This window comes from Myzus persicae, unplaced genomic scaffold (genome assembly GCF_001856785.1).
Source record: "Myzus persicae strain clone G006 unplaced genomic scaffold, MPER_G0061.0, whole genome shotgun sequence".
Lineage (NCBI taxonomy): Eukaryota > Metazoa > Arthropoda > Insecta > Hemiptera > Aphididae > Myzus > Myzus persicae.
This window is the reverse complement of record NW_019102320.1, coordinates 1-21120: the sequence shown is the minus strand read 5'-3', so window position 1 is coordinate 21120 and position 21120 is coordinate 1. Positions and strand designations below refer to the sequence as shown.

General features: G+C 30.2%; 2 protein-coding genes across 2 annotated transcripts; one reads left to right on the top strand and one right to left on the bottom strand.

Annotated features, from left to right (window-relative positions):
* Positions 1 to 10255: 10255 nt before the first annotated feature.
* LOC111031869 (zinc transporter ZIP13 homolog) lies at positions 10256 to 16729 on the top strand. Its single transcript, XM_022311981.1, has 7 exons — positions 10256 to 10666; positions 11048 to 11480; positions 14912 to 15013; positions 15082 to 15311; positions 15386 to 15506; positions 15591 to 15746; positions 16257 to 16729. Exons 2-7 carry the CDS (start codon positions 11237 to 11239, stop codon positions 16430 to 16432), a joined length of 1029 nt encoding a protein of 342 aa, XP_022167673.1. The 5' UTR covers positions 10256 to 10666; positions 11048 to 11236; the 3' UTR covers positions 16433 to 16729.
* Positions 16730 to 16959: 230 nt separating this feature from the next.
* Positions 16960 to 19184, bottom strand: LOC111031868 (translation initiation factor eIF-2B subunit epsilon). Its single transcript, XM_022311980.1, has one exon. It carries the CDS (start codon positions 18955 to 18957, stop codon positions 17023 to 17025), a length of 1935 nt encoding a protein of 644 aa, XP_022167672.1. The 5' UTR covers positions 18958 to 19184; the 3' UTR covers positions 16960 to 17022.
* Positions 19185 to 21120: the final 1936 nt, after the last annotated feature.

Below are 21120 nucleotides of genomic sequence, written 5' to 3'. Positions count from 1 at the left end.
AGATGGTAAGGGGAAATTTTCCTTCATACCCTCCTCCAGTCCTACCCGATATTTTATAGCAGAGGCAAACGTATGATTGTTTAAAAATAGATTCAAATAATATTTCCCAATTCCCGTAGCACTCGTTCCCCACATAGAAATGTATTGCAAGTCATTAGTCACTGAAAAACCAACTAACTTCCGAATAAAGTATATAAGTATATAATTTAATTTTTAAATATATAATTTTATTTTAAGTTAATAATAAAATTTATTTACACATCGAAGGTGATCGAATGGAGGTTTGGTCCTATGAAATAACCCCAATTAGTCAGTGAATAACTGTCCTTGTTTTTTAAAAGTATAATAAAAGCGATAAAAAGGTACAAAAACCTTTATCATTTCACATAAAAAACTGTAACTTTTTTTATACCTAGTTAATATATTTTTTTTTTTTACACCGATGAGGTTTCCACCTAAATATTGTTCTCTATAAATTTAATGGTATGCAGATGTTTTATTTTAAAATCACTTTTTAATACCGTTTGTTTTGGTTTTCGTGGACTTGTTTTACAGCTGAAAATGGTCGGTATATTAAGCGTCCCCTCGACAACTATCACAACGCCTGACACAAGTCACATGATGGCAATTACACATACAAACAAGTAAATACTATGCGTGTGCCGTGTAACATGCATTGTGTACCGACTAATAGCACAAATACTCACTAAAATATATACAAATATAAGTAGTACCCATACATATACTGTCGTTTGTTTCAAAATGATAATTAATAACATAACTTTAAGTAATTTATGATATAATAATTGTTATGATTAAATTATAATGTTGCCATGTTGGTACCCGTACATAAATAGTAAACACGTAATAAATAATAATGAATAAGATATGTACCTAAGTATGCTGTATATTGAATAATTTACTAATATTGTCATTCATCAGAATATTAATATTGATTGGATTGGCCATTAAAGCGTACAAAACAAAATACCGATACATTTGATATTTTAATCAGTGGCGTACACTTGTTTTGTACCCATGGGTGGGAGTGTCCAAACATCTCCCACCATGGCTTTGGCATCATATTATAGTCAGAAAATATTGATGCATAGTAATAATATACTCATACAATTTTAAATATATTAAATTTATGCAATCTGTGATTATTTATTTTTACAATAACCGTACCTATGTCTCTATGTGATATTGTGATGACTGATGGCTGATAACCGAATTAAACGTCGACAGAAGCCATGGCATTACCGTTGCGTTATTATTTTTTTATCGAATTAGAAAGTTCAGTTAGAAGGAACGACACCATTTCCGTTAGGTTTAAATTTTAAAAAAGAAGTATACGAAGTACAGAAATAGTAAAATTATAATATAAATTATTATTCTAATATTTATGAAAATATTCAATGTAAAAGGTAAACTTTACCAAAGTATTGTATTAATTATTATAAGTAATGTTATTTGATTTTTGGTTTGGGATACAGTTTATAATTTATTATTCTATTATAACTATTATAGATAGTATCTTAGAGTATATATATTTTGAATGTAAGCTCGCCGAGCACCTCTCCAAGGCGGACACATACCTAGTGCTAGGGAAAGTCCGTCTGGTAGTGGGGTAGGGCGCATCCTAGGATGCTTGTTGCTGTGAAAAAACTTCTGTTTTTTTGCACAATAAACGATGTGGACAGTGGGAGACCCAATGCCAACACCAGTTCCTCCCCCGGATTTGATAACGCGATAAAAAAAAAAAGGTAGTACCTCTCTAAGTTTTTATCTAAAAGGTAAGAACAAAATATAATAAATGTAAATGTTTTGTTAAAAATTGGTGTAGTGGTGTGAATATACCTACATTGCAGTAGATACAATGTATACTTGTAAGTTGTAACTGTAATTTCATCACTGTTTCCATAATTTTCTCAAAAAATAAAAAATAATAAAAATATTATATACGTTTGAATTGAAACTGCAGTGTTTCCAATCTGTTAAAAGGGCGTATTAAACTGTTACAGTCTTACAATGTATTTATTACTTACAAATATTTTACCACCATAGTTAACTATTATGTAGTATGTACAATAATGAATAATCATATAATATTATAGGTATCGTATATAGTTATTAATAAATGTGTTAGGAAGTAATGGAAATGTCCAATTTTCGTTATTATTTGAAGTGTTTTCGTAAAATGTTATTGAATATTCTTTTTTACTACTTAGCACAATATATTATAGCATATAACAGTTGGCGATTAACCTTTTTTTAAAAACACCTAAATTTTTTTACTTACAAGTACATCACATAACATTTTATATGATAGAACGAATCAATATTGGAAGATTGTAAATTCAATACCTATATGAATTAAATGAATTATAAAAAATTATAAATTATATAAATTCAATACCTCAACATACTCGCGATTGTTCCTATTGGCAATTCATAGTACCTATGTAATTAAATTAAAAACAATAATAATTCTCACGTTACCTTCACTCTTTGTACCATTAACATTAAGTATTGATTTCCCCGTGTGCCTTTTACATTCTCGACAATTAAAATAATATAAAAATAAATAAATCACCAAGTGAGAAGGAAAATATTAATTGTGAACGTTTTCATAGCGTGTCTGTGCTTAACATTTCAAGTTAAAACTCTAAACAGTTGGTTACAATATTTAATTTGTGAACATTAATACATTATAGGTAAATACAAATATAATATAATGTTCTGAAAATACGATTGATCTCTAGTTGTTTAATCGGTTAGATATAATTAATAATACTAATTATTTCAGATAATGTCTTATCATTTTCAATAGTTTATCTTGTCTTATATTCTCATATAGACGTATAGTTTTATATTTATAACCACACTATGTCTACATTGTACTACTTATATACAATTATCAAGTTCTTAAAATGTTTTGTTAAATTCTTTGGAACTAAGCCATTTTCAAACACAAAAACTTCAACTAGAATTTTTTCATGCGTATTAAATAATTTACATCTATGACAAAGGTGCCCACATTTCATATTGACTTAGTAATGTGCATAAGTATAGTCAGTATTATATAGGTAATAGATATACATATTATAATAAATACCTAATAATATGATTATTAATGCAAAATACTATTGCTTGATAAATTAGATAGGTATGTATTTACTATGTAAGTAATGAATTATGGGAATTGTTGGACTTTGAATCTAAATCTACGAAATATATAAAAATTAGGAATAAATACCTATACATTCTTATTATTGATAACTTATATGTTTGTAAAAAAGTGGTCTTGTGTGAGTTGATAATAATTAATTTATCAACAAAAAAAAATACAATTTTAATATGTGTATAAAATAGTGTAAATATTAAACGCATAATGTATATACCTAGTAAAATTATATGTGTAATTTATTATTTCTAAGTGTTAACGTTTTTGTCATTTGTATAAAGTTTTTTAATAACGAATCGAATATGTATATTTACCTATCTTACAAATTATAAATTAAAATGTACAATTATCAAGTTGAGATATGTCTTTTGTATATTTATACTTATTCGTTTCTAAGACAATGAAAAAAAAAACCAACCAACAAACAAAAAAATTGTAATAATAAATAGGTTAAGTAGGCAATTGATTAAAATGGGTACCTATAGCACTAGTTAAGTAATCTTAGTATTTCAATATTGTAGATGATTAATTATTATTATACAACAGAAAAATTTTCGAAAATAGAAAATTATTTGTAAATATAATTTTCTAAGAAAATAAATACATAATATGTAGCAATATTATAGCTATATAGATTTAAGACCTACATAGCTACTGCACATTGTATTCGCTGTGCATATAGACCTTTAGGCCATAGCTATAGACACAAAAGTATCTAAAACCTACAAAAATTAATTAAACATGAAATAACTTTTTTTTTAGAATATTGATTTTTTTCATGCATAATATAGAGGTATCAAAATAAATCTTTTTTTCAAATTGATAAGAATAATAGTTAATAGGTGCATAGGTTGGTAGTTAGTTAATTACATCTATTTCTGTTAGGTACATTTTGTGTGTAATTGTATAGGTACTACTCATCTCGTTTTAAATTGTTTTCTAACTATTTTGCAAACTCTTAACAGAAAAAAACAATCAGTTAGAGGATTAATAAGACACTACTTATAGGTAATTTGTTTTAATTTATCAATAATATATTGAATTTACCATATTACATTTTTAGTAAGTTATACAATGTATTTTTAATAATTATATATAATGTAGGTATATAAACAGTAAATAGTAAATACGAAAATACCTAATAAAATTATTTGATAAGCAACACTGTTTGAAATATGAATATATCAACGCAGATAAAAAGGGAGTTGGTATGCATAATACATTTAGGCACTATAATAAGCAGTGTTAAACTGTTATATTTATCGTTTTAATATTTCACACTCCATAAAAGCTACTTAACACTAAAGTACTAAATAATTTACTTTTTACACAATAATTTTACTAATTTACACATGCTAATTTTATGAGCATTTGTCCGCAACTCGTATAAATGTTTACTACGTAAAAATATCTACTTTAATAATACAATTTGAAAATGTTCTATTCAAAATCTATTTCCGTTTGAACAGTTTAGGATAAAATATTAAAACTATAGGAAATCATATTTCTTATGTAGATAAGGTTTATCTAATGAACGACTTATCTCTAATGATTTTACGAACAAATTAATGGAAGAAAAGTTTCTCAATAATTAGTTTTAAATCACTAATTTAATTATTTTATAACCCAAAGTGTTTGTTATTAAAAATAATGTGTTTTCAATAATTTTAAATATAGGTACTGCAGTTACTTTGATTGGTGGTCAACGTCTAATTGAGCACTGTAGATTAAATATCGAAAATTAAACAAAACATCTTACTGAGTATTTTTTTTTTATTACTATTTCATAAGACTGGTATTTTTATAAAGATAAAAAACTCACAAATAGATGTCTCAAATATTAGTTACTTACCTACCTTTTCATAATTTTTAAATATATTACCCATTGAATCATTGTTAGGCACCTATAGGCTATAATACTACCTTCTATAAAATTGAAGAACTTTTATACTTATCTAAAGCCTAAAGGTTGACAAGAATAAAATTAATATTAATTACTATTTAGAATATCTACTAAGTTATTGTTATTTTAGCAAATTATTATTACAATGTAATGTTACATAATAGTATAAATGTAAGTTTATTTGTTCCTGAATAAGATAGGTATCTCGTAAGTCGTGTTATCAAACAAATTAAGTATGTTGCTGCAGGTACTTGCTTCGTATGAATGCCATTTGAAGTGTTCGCAATACTCTGTATTTAATTCACTTTGTCCACTTAAACCCCAGTACTCTTTGCCCGGGCTCTCTCGTACAATGCCTGGTCAATGTAAAAAAAATTTGTGTATTTAAATAATCATTCTTACATTGGCAAAATGTTCGGGTATTGTATTTGTATACAATGCCCGGATTTCCTACTTTGCCTGTAATATATTTATATATATAGGTATAATTACATATGAGCAGTTTAATGTCCAAGTTTTCACGAATACCTAAATATACGTTGGTCATCACTCATCAGTCATCGCTCATCTTACACTATTGTCGATTCTTCTTACTTACGACTTAATACTTAGTCCCAGCGTAGTCTTCACTCTACATATGGTCATAATTATATAAACTTTGCAAAAATAAACTGCAATTTGTAAATATATCTAATCATATAACATATTATATATTTTATAATATAAACACTTAAGAGGACGTAACACTGGCATTGGTTGTCTCCGTCTTACAAGTACGTAACATAGCAAATGTACGCTCAGCAGATCACGTGTTAGCAGCTTCAATAGTTTAAAAAATTGAGTGAATCGACCTCTTACGAAACTTGATGGTAAGAACATTATCTATGTTTGTTTGTATGTGGGTTCTTTACGATAATTATTCAGTTTTAAAGTGAGTATGAGCATTTTTAATTTATGCCATATTATATACTCAAAAATTACTAAAACATTGAACTATCGGAAAAAATCCTTCATACATACAGTCCTACAGATAATGTTCTTAAAATCAAGTTTCAAAAGAGGTCGATTCACTCAATTTTTGGACTAACGAAACTACACGTGATCTTCTGAGCATAAATTTACTACGTTACTCACTTATAACACAGAGATCCCAAATTCCAGTGTTACTTACTAGTTACTGTCCTCTTAACACAGTGAGTACTACATTATAATGATGCTTACAACTTAGGCAAGCAAAAATAATTTCGTAAAAATGTAGGTAAATTATTCTTGTTACGACATTTTGTGCGTCGATATTGAATGCCTATGACATTATAATTTAAATAGAATATCTGTATAGTATATGTGTCTTCAGTATACGTATGTAAATTGTATCGATAAAATTGCAAATTAGAATTAAGTGCATTGAAATAAAGATAACTAAACAAATTATATATTAGCTATTAAGTCAAGAATTCTCAACCTCTGTGTGTTGGTAGTCCCCTATTATTGCGGTTAATGGATATTATATTTATATAGAGCGTATTGTTGTCAATTGTCATATTATAATATTGTGCATAATTGGTAATACTATGTAATCTATCATGGTAACCGGGGAAAAAACCAATGATAAAAACCAGGTCTCCTGGTCAGTTGGATTATTGAACTAAACTTGCTGTAATTAGAAAATTAGAACTAAAGTCTATCGTGATTTGTTAACTATATTATTGGAACTCACGCGTAAGTTGAAAAAAATATTACCAAAATATCCACAGTTTTAAATGTTTTAATTTACTAATTGTTAATTTTAATTTGTGAATTATTTTTTAGTTTTTTCATGAACTATGTATGAAAAGAAAAGTAAATTTCTAAAATGGTAAGTAGGTAATAATTAATAAAATATAAAAGTCATTGATGAATACCTAAAATACGTATAAATGTACATAATATTTATTTTGATATATAGGTACATATGAATACATTTATAATATATTAAGTTCATTAAGTAAAAATATTGCGTAAAATCTTTATCTAAATATTCTAAAATTAAAAATATATTACGCGATTCTGCAGTTTTGGTCTCACTGATGTTAAATACTTATTACCTAACACTAGGTACTTGGTATACTGTATACATGTATATTTTGTGCACTGCTTCTTGCATGCCATATACTACATGCATAACAACATGTATGCGTGTATAAGCCCCTAGAGGAGTTCTTTAGCTCAGTAATATATAGATACACATACCCGGAAGAAAAAATAGTTAATTTTCGGTACTTTAAAAGTTTAAAATTTAAATGTATATTAAATGTTTTGTATGTTTATACATATAAAGCCACAAATAGGTTTAATATAATACTGGTACCAAGCATATAACATTTTTCACTCGCTATCGTATATCCAGGAATATATAAAAGAAAAAAACAACTATTCAAATCCACTTTTTAATTTCCACAGATAGGTATGCGCAATATTACTATGTTGAAGCATGGTGCATCAGTATATGGGTACGTCCAGCAGTATGTGCATATTATGATGTGCATAGGAATGTATATAAATTATTTTCAGTTTTCGGTGACTCTAAATGGATTCACTTCTTTTGTGCGTCGGGTTAGTAAGGTATTAGCTAAGATCTCTTATGAGTATACACCTATATTATGACTATATATTATAGGTAGGTTCAAGCACATGTTACGAAATATTTCCGATAACAAAACCGGGTTTGAACTCGACGGACACCGGTTTCTATTTCTTGATCTTGAAACTAAACATTTTATCTTAATGCCGGAGAATATTATAATATAATATTATTTTAATACACCTACTACTTTATATATCCAGCTGACTGCAATGATAAATTTCACTCTATAGACTTTAAGCGGCGAACGCTTCTCGAACTGTCGTCATAATATAAGCAACAGTTTGCAGGTTTATGCATGTGCGTTATATTAAAGACATAATATTGTACTATATACTGTTTCTAGTAGTGAAAATGGTAATTTTGTCTCTTTTAAATTACACAATATTACTATCTCTAATATCCATTAAGTACCTATATTATGTTACATAGTTAAGTCAATTAAAAATGAGTTTTCGAGATTATAATGTGCATAATGCATATGATAATAATAAATAATAGACATAATATAATATTAATATACTACACAATATGTATCGGCGTATCGCCTATCGGTATTTATATATATTATTATATTTATAGTAGGTACTGAACTACTGTGCAACATTATACCACCAGTCGCCAGGTAATAAGTGTCATTTCACCCATTATCTCTTAGTATAATTACATTTTTTTAGACTCATATCTATTCTTTTTTTATTGATTAAATATGCTTGGAAAATTGGTTATTACTTATAACTGTTATATAACATATCTAAATAGTTATCTCTCTATAAAGTGTAGTTTTTTTCATTATTGATTGATTTACAATTGCTAAATGATCTTAAAAAAATCTGTTTGCTTTAAAAATTGTGGTCCTACCTTATTATTTTGTGTAGTTGATCGTGAATATAGTTTCTTTTTCTTTATGTTTCATAATATTGGTGACATTAAGTTACGGCCCCCCCCCCCCTTTTTTTTGTACGTACCCAAAAAAAGATTCTAAGCCTAGATTGCGTATATAAACTATGTACAACTTTATTTATTTCTCAAAGTCAATATCGATGGAACTACCGTTGAACGGTGTTTAAGTTCGTGGTAAATGAAAAGAAATATTTTTAAAATAATGTCATTTTTTACAAAAAAGATAATTTAAGCAATAGTGGAATTTTTTTAATTTCTATCCTAAATATTTGTATAAAAATAACAAAAATTGTTTGAAGATAAATCATTATTATATACTTTTGAATACCCTGCAATAATGTATTAAATTATAACATCCAAGAGCTCATAAAAAACTTTACTCAGTTACTCTAAACTTATTCTTTAACTCCAGTATAAAAACAACGTATGAGGATCCGAGAATTATATATTTTTAATCTTATGTCAGAGCTTAATTTTTCTTATCAATAAACAATATTTATAGAAAAAGGGTAGGTACCTTTAAAGAAAGTGGAAAATGTCAAATCTCTTTAAAAATTCGTAGGTAACTAAAAAGAAACCAAAATATTTTTAAAATTATACCATGTCTAAACTTTTGAGGATTCCAACATATATTTTACAAAAGATTTAAGTACCTTGTTATTCGTTTATATTTACAACCAAAACAACCAAATCAATTGAATAAAAAATTATAGTTTAATAGCCTACCTATTTCAGTTTTCTATGATTTCTTTTAATTTTTTATTAATAATAACGTTTTTTTTTTACGTTTGGTCACAATTACACGAAATACCAACTATAACCAATTTGCTAGTAGAAACAGCCTTCGTAGTTGACGATTGAAGCATTTTTTACTAGGTATATATGAAAGAACACACATAATTTGTTAAACCAACACTCTTAAGGGCTAAGAGGCAGTTTTTATAACCAAAAAAGTTGATTAGACTTAGGTAAGTGTTAATGAGTACGTTAGTATTGAAATTATAAAAACGGTGTATCTAATGTTTTATTTTTATTAAATACTCGAAAAACATATAATTTGATTGCTATTTGTTGATATCACAGGTAAGTAAAATTATAACAAATTACAATATTACCTAAGTATTTAGGTAGACTATGCTACTGTTAAAGACAATCTGCCTTCTGTAGTGGTATATTTTGTTCCTAAAACATGTTGAGTAAAAAAATGTGAATCTCTCGACTCTCACAACCAATTTCTAAGACTAGATAAAATAATCGTCCTGAATCATGATTATTAATATTCTATTATAGTCAGCGATTCGCTTGTGTGGGGAGTGTGCACGAGATCAGATTGACGACCGCTAGATAGAGCGATCACGACGACGGTCCGATCTTTAGATCATTTTCAAATTGTGAATTCTAATTTACAATAATCTAAAATAATTAATATTATTATGTTCGCAGTAGTTATAGTAAATAATAATATCAATAATAGAAGTTATGGTCCGAACGAAAGAGGAAGGGCCGTCTCGCCTTTGTCCGTTCATTTCCTGTCATTGCGGCGCGGCGAGCTCTGCTCGTCTCGCGTCGCGGTTGGTCGATCGTCATCGCGACCTTGGGGCTCCTATCACCACCCCCCCATCACCGCCACCGATAACACAACAACAACAATAAGTAATAACACCGCAGTCTGCAGCAGCCGCGCTGTGCGTTTCGTGTACCGATGTCTGATGTTCACTGATTGTACGCCGTTTGCCTAACTCTGTCGTCTCGTTCGCGAATTGAGTATTAGTCGTCATTATTGATATTGTTTTAATATTGGGCACCGACCGATAACGGTTGTTAAAGCACAAAATCATATAGTATACCCAAACGAATAACCTGGACCCTACCAGGAAAGACGCGCTCCCCGGAAGAACCCTATATTATTGTAGTATCGAAAGCGGTTTCAAGTGAAAACAATTTATAATAATAGAAACATGGCAATCGGCTGTGGCGGACGTGCCGGCAGCGACTACAAATCGCCCGCCTAGTCGGAAGACGAGTGCTTCGCGGCGAGATAACCCGATCATTGGTAATAATAATAATAATAATATGTAAAAGGTATTATAATTAGCCGGTTTAATCATCATCGGCTGAACGCGAAGTGCGAATAGGTAGGTCGTAGGTGCAAGACAAAAACTGACTAGGTAGTAATAATATTAATAACTACTCTTAATTACTACCTATTTACCTACGCTCATTTATGTAAATATTGCGTATTGTCGTATTGAATAGTAAACATGGCGGTTAAGAGAGATACCTATAGAACTGCTGTGTGAGAGATATATAGAGAGAGAGAAGAGAGTGGCATGTGTGAGAGTCTATTAGAGACGATTATAAATCATTTATTTGCGTTTTAGATTAATATTGCTGCTCTTCTCATGTTATTATTATTGGGTACTTTTTTTTTCAGGTGAAGTGAGCTGATAAAAATAAAAAACAACTCGACAACCAATTCTCTGTTGTTGAGATTGCTGTGCGGTGTCAGAAGCATTCATAGCAGTCTTGGACATCCACCTCCCCGTCCAACACACACTTATACTTGGATTTTCTTTTATTTGAAAATTTCACATAATACATATCAAAATTGTATTCCTACGCTATGAGTGCATATCACATGAATACTGCTCCCGTTGTATACGACGTCCAGAACTCTACTCTGTTTGGTCACGGATTGTTTGGCGATTGTTACTCAAATATCATGGGAACGGCTGCAACAATGTTCCTGTCCACACAGTATCAGCCAGTCTTTATGTCTGTGATTGGGTCCATTGTCGTGGGCCTCAGTGGACTTTTCCCCCTACTCATATTGCCAGTCAATGACTCAATTTCTCTAAAAACTGGACGTAAGTATTTATATTCTGAGACAAACTTATTTTCTATTAATTCATAGTGAAACTCGAGGTGAAAAGACTGTTATGAAATCATATCGAACTAGGTTTTTAATCAAACTGAATAGTTTTGGTTTTAATCAATGTTTTTATTCTAAACTAGATAGTGATTGTTTAGTTGTTCTAACATTGACATAATATATTAACTGTTATCTCAAAAGTAATAATAAGATAAAGGTGCTCTTAGTTTACCAATAGAATTTTGTAATGAATGTTAGAATAGGTATAATTAGTTTATGTAATTTTTACTTGGTATACAGTACATCTTACTCTACTGGTGGTGTGATTATGTCCTCTATAATATAACATATAATATTAGCTTGATAGTTAGATTTTAGATATTAGCAAAAATGGGAAAATAATTATACTTATAAGAGTATAATACTTAAGTATCTAATAATTATCATTTTATTTACGTAGATTTGGTATGGTGGTTATTTGATTTATTGAATGCCTGACATGGATATTTTAATAGTCAAATGCATGTACTAATCCAAATTATTATAAGAATGTTCATTGTTCAAGTTGCTATTTTTCTATAGGTAAATTGTTATGTTTTCTAGGTCAGTCTTTGTCTATAAATCTTGTACAATTACTATGCTGTACATATTATAAATACAAATTATAAATTTCAAACAATTAATTTGTTATTTCACTTCAAATAATGTGTATATAACTTCTATAACTAGCCATATTTGTATATTATAGTGGCTTAACATGATGAATTAACCATTTTCAACACAATTCTTCTGTGAGAAGTAATATATTGTATTTTAATAAGTAATAACTAATAACCATATACCTGAATATGGTTTAAGACATTTATACAAAGTCTACTTTCATGTGAAGTATTAAAATTGATATAGGTATTTTGTATAAGTTGAGCTATATTTTTTAAGGTGTTCTTACAAATCATAATACAAAAATTGTGTCAACAAAGAAATCTATAATGGCCTTATAACCTTACAAACAAACTTAGCATAAATGTCCAAAATCCTCTAGTTGGCCTTGATGGTGATTGACAGTTGTGCATGTCTACAGATTAGATACACTTTCGATTAAATACATCCTGTTTGAGTTACAGACTTTAAGACAAATTAATTGTTCATTATTATTTAAACAGCATATTCAACAGACACTTTCACAGTTTCACGTTGATTATATTATAAAATATTGCTCACCTATCTACAAATTCAGTAAAAAAACTTGTTACTTGTGGTAGTACCACAGATAACCAATAATTTTGGCATTGAATAACTAAATAATATTAGTCAATAATGTGTGCATTCAGCCATACAATTAAAACTGTGGTTTTGAGTTAAGATCAAGGAATTGAAACTTAATTGAGTCTGTGTCTTTGTGAGTAACTATGTTGTAATCTATTGTATGATGCGTTGTACTTAATTACATGATAATGTCAGTAGTAATCATTAAACTAGCTTAAAGAAAAAACAACTTGTTCATGCGTATATTAATTACTCAGACAGCTTTATTTGAAATATTTTTTGAATAATTGTGTATTGTTCCATATGGTTTATATTGTTAAAATGTATATTCAAGTTTTAGTTAGGTACACAACAAACTCTAAGTCTAGAAAATAAACGGTGATGTTCAGTACATTTTTTGATTTGATATAATAATAAATATTATAATTTATAACTTATAAGTAGGATATTTTTGGGTATATTCATTGAGTGTATACAGCTTTTTGGGACTTTGGAAGTGAATAATGAAATTGATTTATTGCAATCAAATTTGCAAGATTTGGTTTTCTTTGTATTTTTGAGAATATTTCAAGGGTTTGAGAATTGAGAATATTTAGTTTCTTTAAAATAATTATCTTGGAATGTTTTGTAAATTGTGAGAAAAAGTACTAATTATTTATTTTCAATTATAATTATTAATTTTGAGGTGCCTAAATAACTTTTTTTTTTAGATCACCAATTATTGGATTGTGTTTGTTTGAAAATGGTTTTTAGTTAGTTAGTTGTTATGTTAATAATTGTAGGTACATCCAAAAACTTTGACATGTCCTCAATGATAGAACTATCAAGTCATCTCGTTTTTTTTCTTATTTTATATTTTTAATAAAAAAATATATATTTAAAATTTTCTTTTAAAAGCTTATTTGATGTTCATAAATTAACTATCCATAAAAATCATATTTTTTAATTTTTTAAGAGAATATAATTAGAACTTTTATACCTTTTAGACTTTTAAACCATATATTATTAATATTATTAGCATCATACTTCGACTTTTTCTGACCATAAACATCTGGATCCTACTAATAAGGATACACTACTAAGTAAATACTAAACCAAATAGTATAATAGTATTTAATATACCTAACATAAGTCTAATATTATTTTACGGCTTTATATAAATTAATAATACATTTATTTAGTCTTTAGATTTTGTTTGAATAGATTAGTTGTTATTTTTTCTTTCATTAAACTATAGCATTAATCTAATTCTAGTGAACTATTTATGTAATTTACATTGTCTTTACATTTTTACAAGGTTATTCAAATAACAAGATCATTTTTCTGTGACTATTACAAATATCTGGCATGTTTCAATTATTGAAATTAATTTTTGGATTCATAATTAGTTACTTTTCAAACTTGAAACTATTATAATTTCCACATTAAATATCGCCTTTATATTGACGCAAGTACTAACTAGTAAATGTAATAGATTACAGCTGTTGTTACACATGTGTTACAATTTATGTTAGTTTATTAAAAGGTAATTACTAATTAATTGAAATTAAAATTGTAAAATATTGTTACACATGTTAAAGCAGGTACTTACGTCATACTATACTGATTTTATTATAATATAGTTTTTCTGAGTTTAATTACAACTATGGATGTGACCAAAAGACATTTGTTAATCAAATATATTATTAGAATTTAGAATAGGTATCTTGAAAATTTTGTTTATTTGAATTATAATTATTGGCATACTGGTTTTTATGTCGAAAGTTTTAACACGGGGCTTTAATAATAGTTTTGAATGACTCATTTATTTATAAAAATATTAGCTCTAGCATTATATAAAATTTAGTAGTAAACAAATAGAGAAAAAACAATTGGATTTTTTTTATTTTATTGACTGCGACTATTTTTGATTTGTTAAATAATATTATCATTAATTTTAAATATTACATAGGTAATCTACATAGGTAGGTATTGTAGAAATATAATAATTGAATAGATAAACCTTCATTCAATTGTTATAAATAAATAGAGGAAATAAAAGTTGATTAGTGGTTTTAGTTGAAATTTTATTTCAAATTATTGTTGATATGTATTTAAAAATAAATAAATCTATAATAACTTTGAATTAGAATATATTTGAATAATGAAACATTTTTATAGCTGGCAGTAAACATTTACGTCTGTTGTTGAGTTTTTCTGTTGGTGGTATGCTGGGTGATGTATTTTTACACGTCTTACCTGAAGTATGGATTTCATCTAAAGGTATGTTTCATAGTAAATGTCTGTTACAATTGTCTGATAATCACATTTTATTTGTTTATTTTTTAAAGATAGACATGGAAACTGGATACGGGATGGCTGGTGGGTTCTGGCGGGTTTATTAGTATTCATCATAGTTGAAAAATTGTTTTCATTATCAGACGATAAAGAAACTAATGAAACAATTCAAAATAAAATGGCGTCTACTGACATAAACTCAGTCAACAACAACCATAAGGATCTAGGAAAAACAACTAAGTCCAATAATGATGTACTGACCAAAGGAAAAAATCACATTCTAGTGAGTTATAATTAGTATTTATGTTGAATTAACATACAATGACCGTAATATAACTGTTTGATGTATTGTTGTAGATAAGTGGTTATTTAAACTTATTGGCCAATTGTATTGATAATTTCACTCATGGTTTGGCATTAGGTGGAAGTTTTCTCATATCCCCAAGAGTTGGTATGTTTACCACATTGGCAATATTAGGTAATGCAAAAAATATTTGTTAACCGTCCTATAAAGACTATTGAATAGTATGTATATAAAAATGTCATTTATTTTTCATTATAGTTCACGAAATTCCACATGAAGTTGGTGATTTTGCTATTCTTTTGAAGTCTGGGTTTAGTCGTTGGCAAGCTGCATGTGCTCAAGTATATACAGCTTCTGCTGGCATATTTGGAGCCCTTACGGCCATCTACTGTAGTGGAGTGTCTGGTGATGTTGGTAAGTAAATCACATTTTCCTCGTTTTATTTTATTTTAACTTAAAAATGTTAGTTATGGCTCGTTAAATATTTTTTTTAGCCTATAGAAGTAACTATATAGGTTATGAAATAATTGAAATTTGTAAAGAATAAACTTTGGATAAACTCTGTATCCTTAGACAAACTTATTTTTTTGGCAGCTTCATTATTATTCTGTGGATAAGAAATTTGGATATTAAATATGACTATAAAACAATCAAAATATTTATGTATACTGCATTACTGAAAAAATGCTCCAAGATTAATTTATATAAACCATAAACTTTGTAGGTACTATTATAATAAAATAACTACTTTTATCTTTAAATCTACTCTAAATTACTTTTTTTAGTTTGACTGTTTGTACTCGGATTCATGTATAGCATATTGCACATTGAATTAATTCTTATGGATAATGTATATATTTACTACTTGAATGCATGACTGAAAAAGCTATTTTTATTGTACTGTACTTGTATTTTATTTTTTAGAGGCAAAGACATCTTGGATTATGCCGTTTACTGCTGGCGGTTTCCTTCACATATCTTTGGTTACTGTTTTGCCCGAGCTTCTACTTGAAGAGAACCCAAGAGAATCAATCAAACAGTTTACGTTAATAATAGCTGGAATATCAGTTATGTTTGTCATGTCTCATCTGTTTGAATGATAAAACATAATTTTTTTCCCTGTCCCACTCACCCATCTTGTATCCCATTTACAAAAGACTATAATTTAATATTATTATTATTTGACATTTTTACTGTATAATCACATCATTAAGTACCACCTACTACTATCTGTTTAGTCAATTTAAGTTAATTATGTATTGTTTTTATATTATTCATGAAAAACTACCGATTTCTGAACCAATTTCTTTATAATGTTACCATAAGACACAGGCCAACACATTACTATTCATATTTAAAAAAAAATCATATCCTTAGAGATTAATAATTGGTTTTATTATGGCTGTGCATTGTTGATTTTTTTTTTTGTCAATACTGCATTATTTTGATAAAAAATTTTTAAGTTTAACACAATTTATTTTCATTACCAAGCCATATTATATTTAAGTTATTTATGTAAATATTTATTTGTTATCAAATATTATGTACAACTAACCTTAACTATTTATTTTACTACTTAAAAATGTATTCTGTCGATTTCTTGCTTTAAGAACAAATAAGATTTGTATTTATTTTTGTAAATATATATATTTATATGTATGTCACATAAGCAAAAGTTTTATAAAAAAAATTACAAACTATCATCTTCGTCAGAATCTGTTTCTTCTTCTGCGTCTTTTAACCATTCAATTAGTTTATTTGCTTTTTCTCTAATGGTTCTTGCAAACTGAGTGTCTTCTTCCTTTTCGTGCCATTTGAGAATTGATTCTTCGCTCAGTATGTTCATGTTGTATAAATGATGAATTACCTTGACTATAACTGTGTTGAGGAGCTCCTCACCTTTGGCAATGTCTTCAATTGCAGACAGACAATCTTCACATGAATCCGTAGATTTGATGTAATTCTTCAGTACTGGCAGAAAGTAGTCTAATTTAGACTGCAGTTGTGCATAATACCGTACTTGGTTTAGAGCCTCGAGCTCGGCTTTACTGTTCAGTGTCAACATTGCTCGGATTACTTGAAAATTTGCTTCTCTATAGTTGATATTGTATGCATACCGTGATGAATTAATTTCTAATATTAAGTTATCACAGTGCACGTGGTCTTCAAAACCTCTGATCAATGAATCCACAACCTCAGAGTAGAACATGCACGTGTCATCGGGAATGGAAGCTGCGACTGATGCAGTGTCATCATTGTCTGACGAAGAGCCACTATTGATTGACCAAGTTCTCTTACGAAAGGTCAAGCCTCTCACATCTTGTTCGTCATCCGAATCAGAATCGTTTTCCGCGTCGTACGCATAGGCTTTAGCACTTAACTTTTTGGACTTGTTCGTTGAGTCAGAACTGAGTATGCGTACCTGATTCAAATCTGTGTTTGGTTCAATTACGACTCCGCCGCCAAGAATACAGCTGTCTGAGATGGTGCTGTTCTCTTTGATCGTACAGTTTTCTCCAACAACCGAAAACCGTATGACGGATCTGTCCATGATGGTCACACCATCGAAAAGGTAAGAGTTTTCTATTGTGACATTATTGCCGATTGTACAATTTTTGCCAATGACCGTGTTGGATATGCGAGTGCTGCTGCCGAATTTCGAGTCAGATCCCACGACCGTATCATTACCCAAGTTGCAGGTCAGGGCCAGCTTCAAGTTCTCGCCAATGTAGACGTTTCCGTACCTGAGGCTGTATTTGTCAACCACTTCTGGAACCTGGGGGTAAGTCCACCGATGCAAAACGTCCCGGGTGACCCGCTGGTACGACGGCCAATCGAATACCTCGCCGGCGTACCCGTCACCGTCCACCACATGGGCGTAGAGTGTGCTGTTCAATATCTCTTCGTTAATGAGTAACCCTTTGACAAAGTCGTCCTTGGTTTGGAAGTCAAAGTTGTCGGCGAACAGCGGCGGCACGGCCGTCGAACAGATAACCACGTTCGTGTCGACCAAGTCACGCCTGATGTCCACCGTGCTGTCGAGCACCAGCTCCAGTGGTAAGCAGATCTTACCTCGGGCCCTATTGTGAAACAGCACCCTACCCGTGTCGGAGGACAACACGATGGTCTGGTCCGCAGTCGAGGAAGCGTTCGGGTCACCGGATCGTTGATAGACAATGGTCATGACGGCGCCCCTGTCTTCACTTTGCCGCAGGCTCTTGAAACGCTTGACGAGCGGCAACAGCGGCAGTCGGCCCACGACGTTACCCCACAGCAGCACGAAGTCGTTTCGGACAAGCGCACATGCGTCCAAGTGCCGGAGCACGTCGCCAAATGACCGGCATGTGTCCGAAGTGGTGTAGACGACGTTCAGCCGCCGGGCGCCTGAAGCAAGCTGCACGGAAGCCTTGATGCGGTCTGCGCTTCCACTGGAACAGAACACGATAACTTCCACGATACCCGAAGACTCGAGCATGTCTAGCGTGTAGTGGAGCAGCGGCCGGTTGACGAGCGGCATCAGGCACGCGCTGTCTCCATCGGCGGCCGGCCAGAAGTTCTTGTGGAAGAAGCTGGCCACCACCACAGCCTGCAGCACGTCCTGCTTCTGCACCTTGTTGGTGCTCATGGCGGGCGGCGACCAGGTTACACTTGCTGCTCCGGAATACCGGATGAAGAGGTTGACGGAGTGGATAAGGCCGACGAAGTTTCCAGGCTCAAAGCACTACGGAGTTCGTCTTCGAATCGCTACGTACTTTTTTAATTTTTTGGACACATAGACGTGATACGCTGATAACGCGCCAGAACTACAACAAGTCAACACATGATACTGTGGCGCGATATACCAGTGATAACCATAGATAGAATAAATCAAATTAATGAATTGATAACTAACTTCTATAAACAAGAGTATTATGAATGATGTGAAGCAAAACATGTCGGATTTTGTTTCCAATAGCTTACAACGCAATTGATAGATAGCGCTGATTTTCAAGTTTTTTTAAATCTCACCAATTGAATATTTTGATATTTCATAATACTTTCTACTTAGAAACTATTTTAAGAACCAACCTAAGATGTTGATGTGTTAAACAATTAAAGTATTGATAGTACTGACAATTTCGTCATTAGAAATTACTACATGTTTATAACTTATTATAATAATAATATTTACTATTATGTATACGTATATTATACTGTTATACGTATTATTTACATAATATTATACACTTAATATTATATATTATATTATAAACTTATAACAGAAATATATATTATTGGTAGGGATAATGTATATTATTGGTTGAGAGGCAACGCCTCACCTAAAATGTATAAGTAAAAAATACTCAAAAAGTATACTTCTTGGCTCACCGATAACACATATTTCGATAATAATTTTTAACGTTTTTATAATTTTATTTGAGAAAAAATTCTTTTCTGCCAAATTTTTTAAGGGGCTGGAGCGTAATCCATTCTAAAGAGTAAAAACTAAGCATTTTATATTGCAGTATATTTGGGCCTCGTCAATGTGTTGGAAGTAAATGAAGATTAGTGTGTGTAATTCGTAAAAGTGTACTTTCCGGTACTTTCCGAACTACACTATTGTCTATTCGTCTAAAACCCAGTTTGATATTTTGGCCGTTGTCATTAAGACATGCTGCAATTTCCCCGAATCTACAATAATACGAATGACGATAACATAATAATATTATTATTATTTATACCTAATTAGTAAATTGATTTATAGCTAGATAACAAGACCACAATTCTAATAGCCGGCTACCGTAATGTACCGCACACAATATATTTCCTCCACATACATTGAAGTGGCGGTAATTTTAGCCAGACACCGTCTACGGGTACTCGTACTACGATGACACCTCATAATAATTTTTAATTCGTCATTAATATATTTCTTCTTTTATTAAGCTCGGCAAAAACATAGTAAAAAAATATAAAAACCAGAAAAAATGAAAATGTCAAAGCATAAATAATTTAGTAACGCATACAAATTCTGGTTCAAAATTAAAATTAGAACATTATATTGGGCGCAATGAAAGTCGTGAGCTATGTTTTCGACCGAAAATGAAACACGCTCCAGCGCCTCCAGCCCCCCTTAGAAAATAAATTAAATTACCACCTTACTCCTTTAATTCAACTCTAACCTCCAATCAATGATCTTTTATGTAAACATGGCGAGTATGTTGGCCAATCAAAGAAACTTTACTCCTTGTCAAACTTCTTCATCAGAGAAAATGTCAAATATTTCATAATCAATGCTATTGTCAATAATCTTATACTAATAATAAGTAATAACCTCAGGGCCGTATTAGGGCATAGGCACTGTGTCTAGGGCCTACGAAAATGAAATGTATGGCTACGATTTTTATGTAATATTTTTTTTTTAAAGTTAATTAACTATCTGTAGATTTTAGCACAACAAATAAAATATTTTGTATAACATTTCTCATATATTAAAAACTCAATGTTCGTTATCGTAATTCGTAATAATTACTTATTGAAATCAGATTGGATAAACCATAAACCGATAAAATGCATACGGTATACAGGCAATACTGTGTATCATAGGCGAATCTACAGGGTGTGCCTGGTGTGCCAGGGCACACCCTGCGACTCGTATAAACCTGTGTATAGGGCCCATAATACTCATTTCAGTTACAATGGTATTGAGTCTAAACATTAAACAATTTATATTTTAATTTTAAGAGGACGTGATACCTGCATGTGTTGTCTCTGTCTTACAAGTGCGTAACATAGCAAATTTTACGCT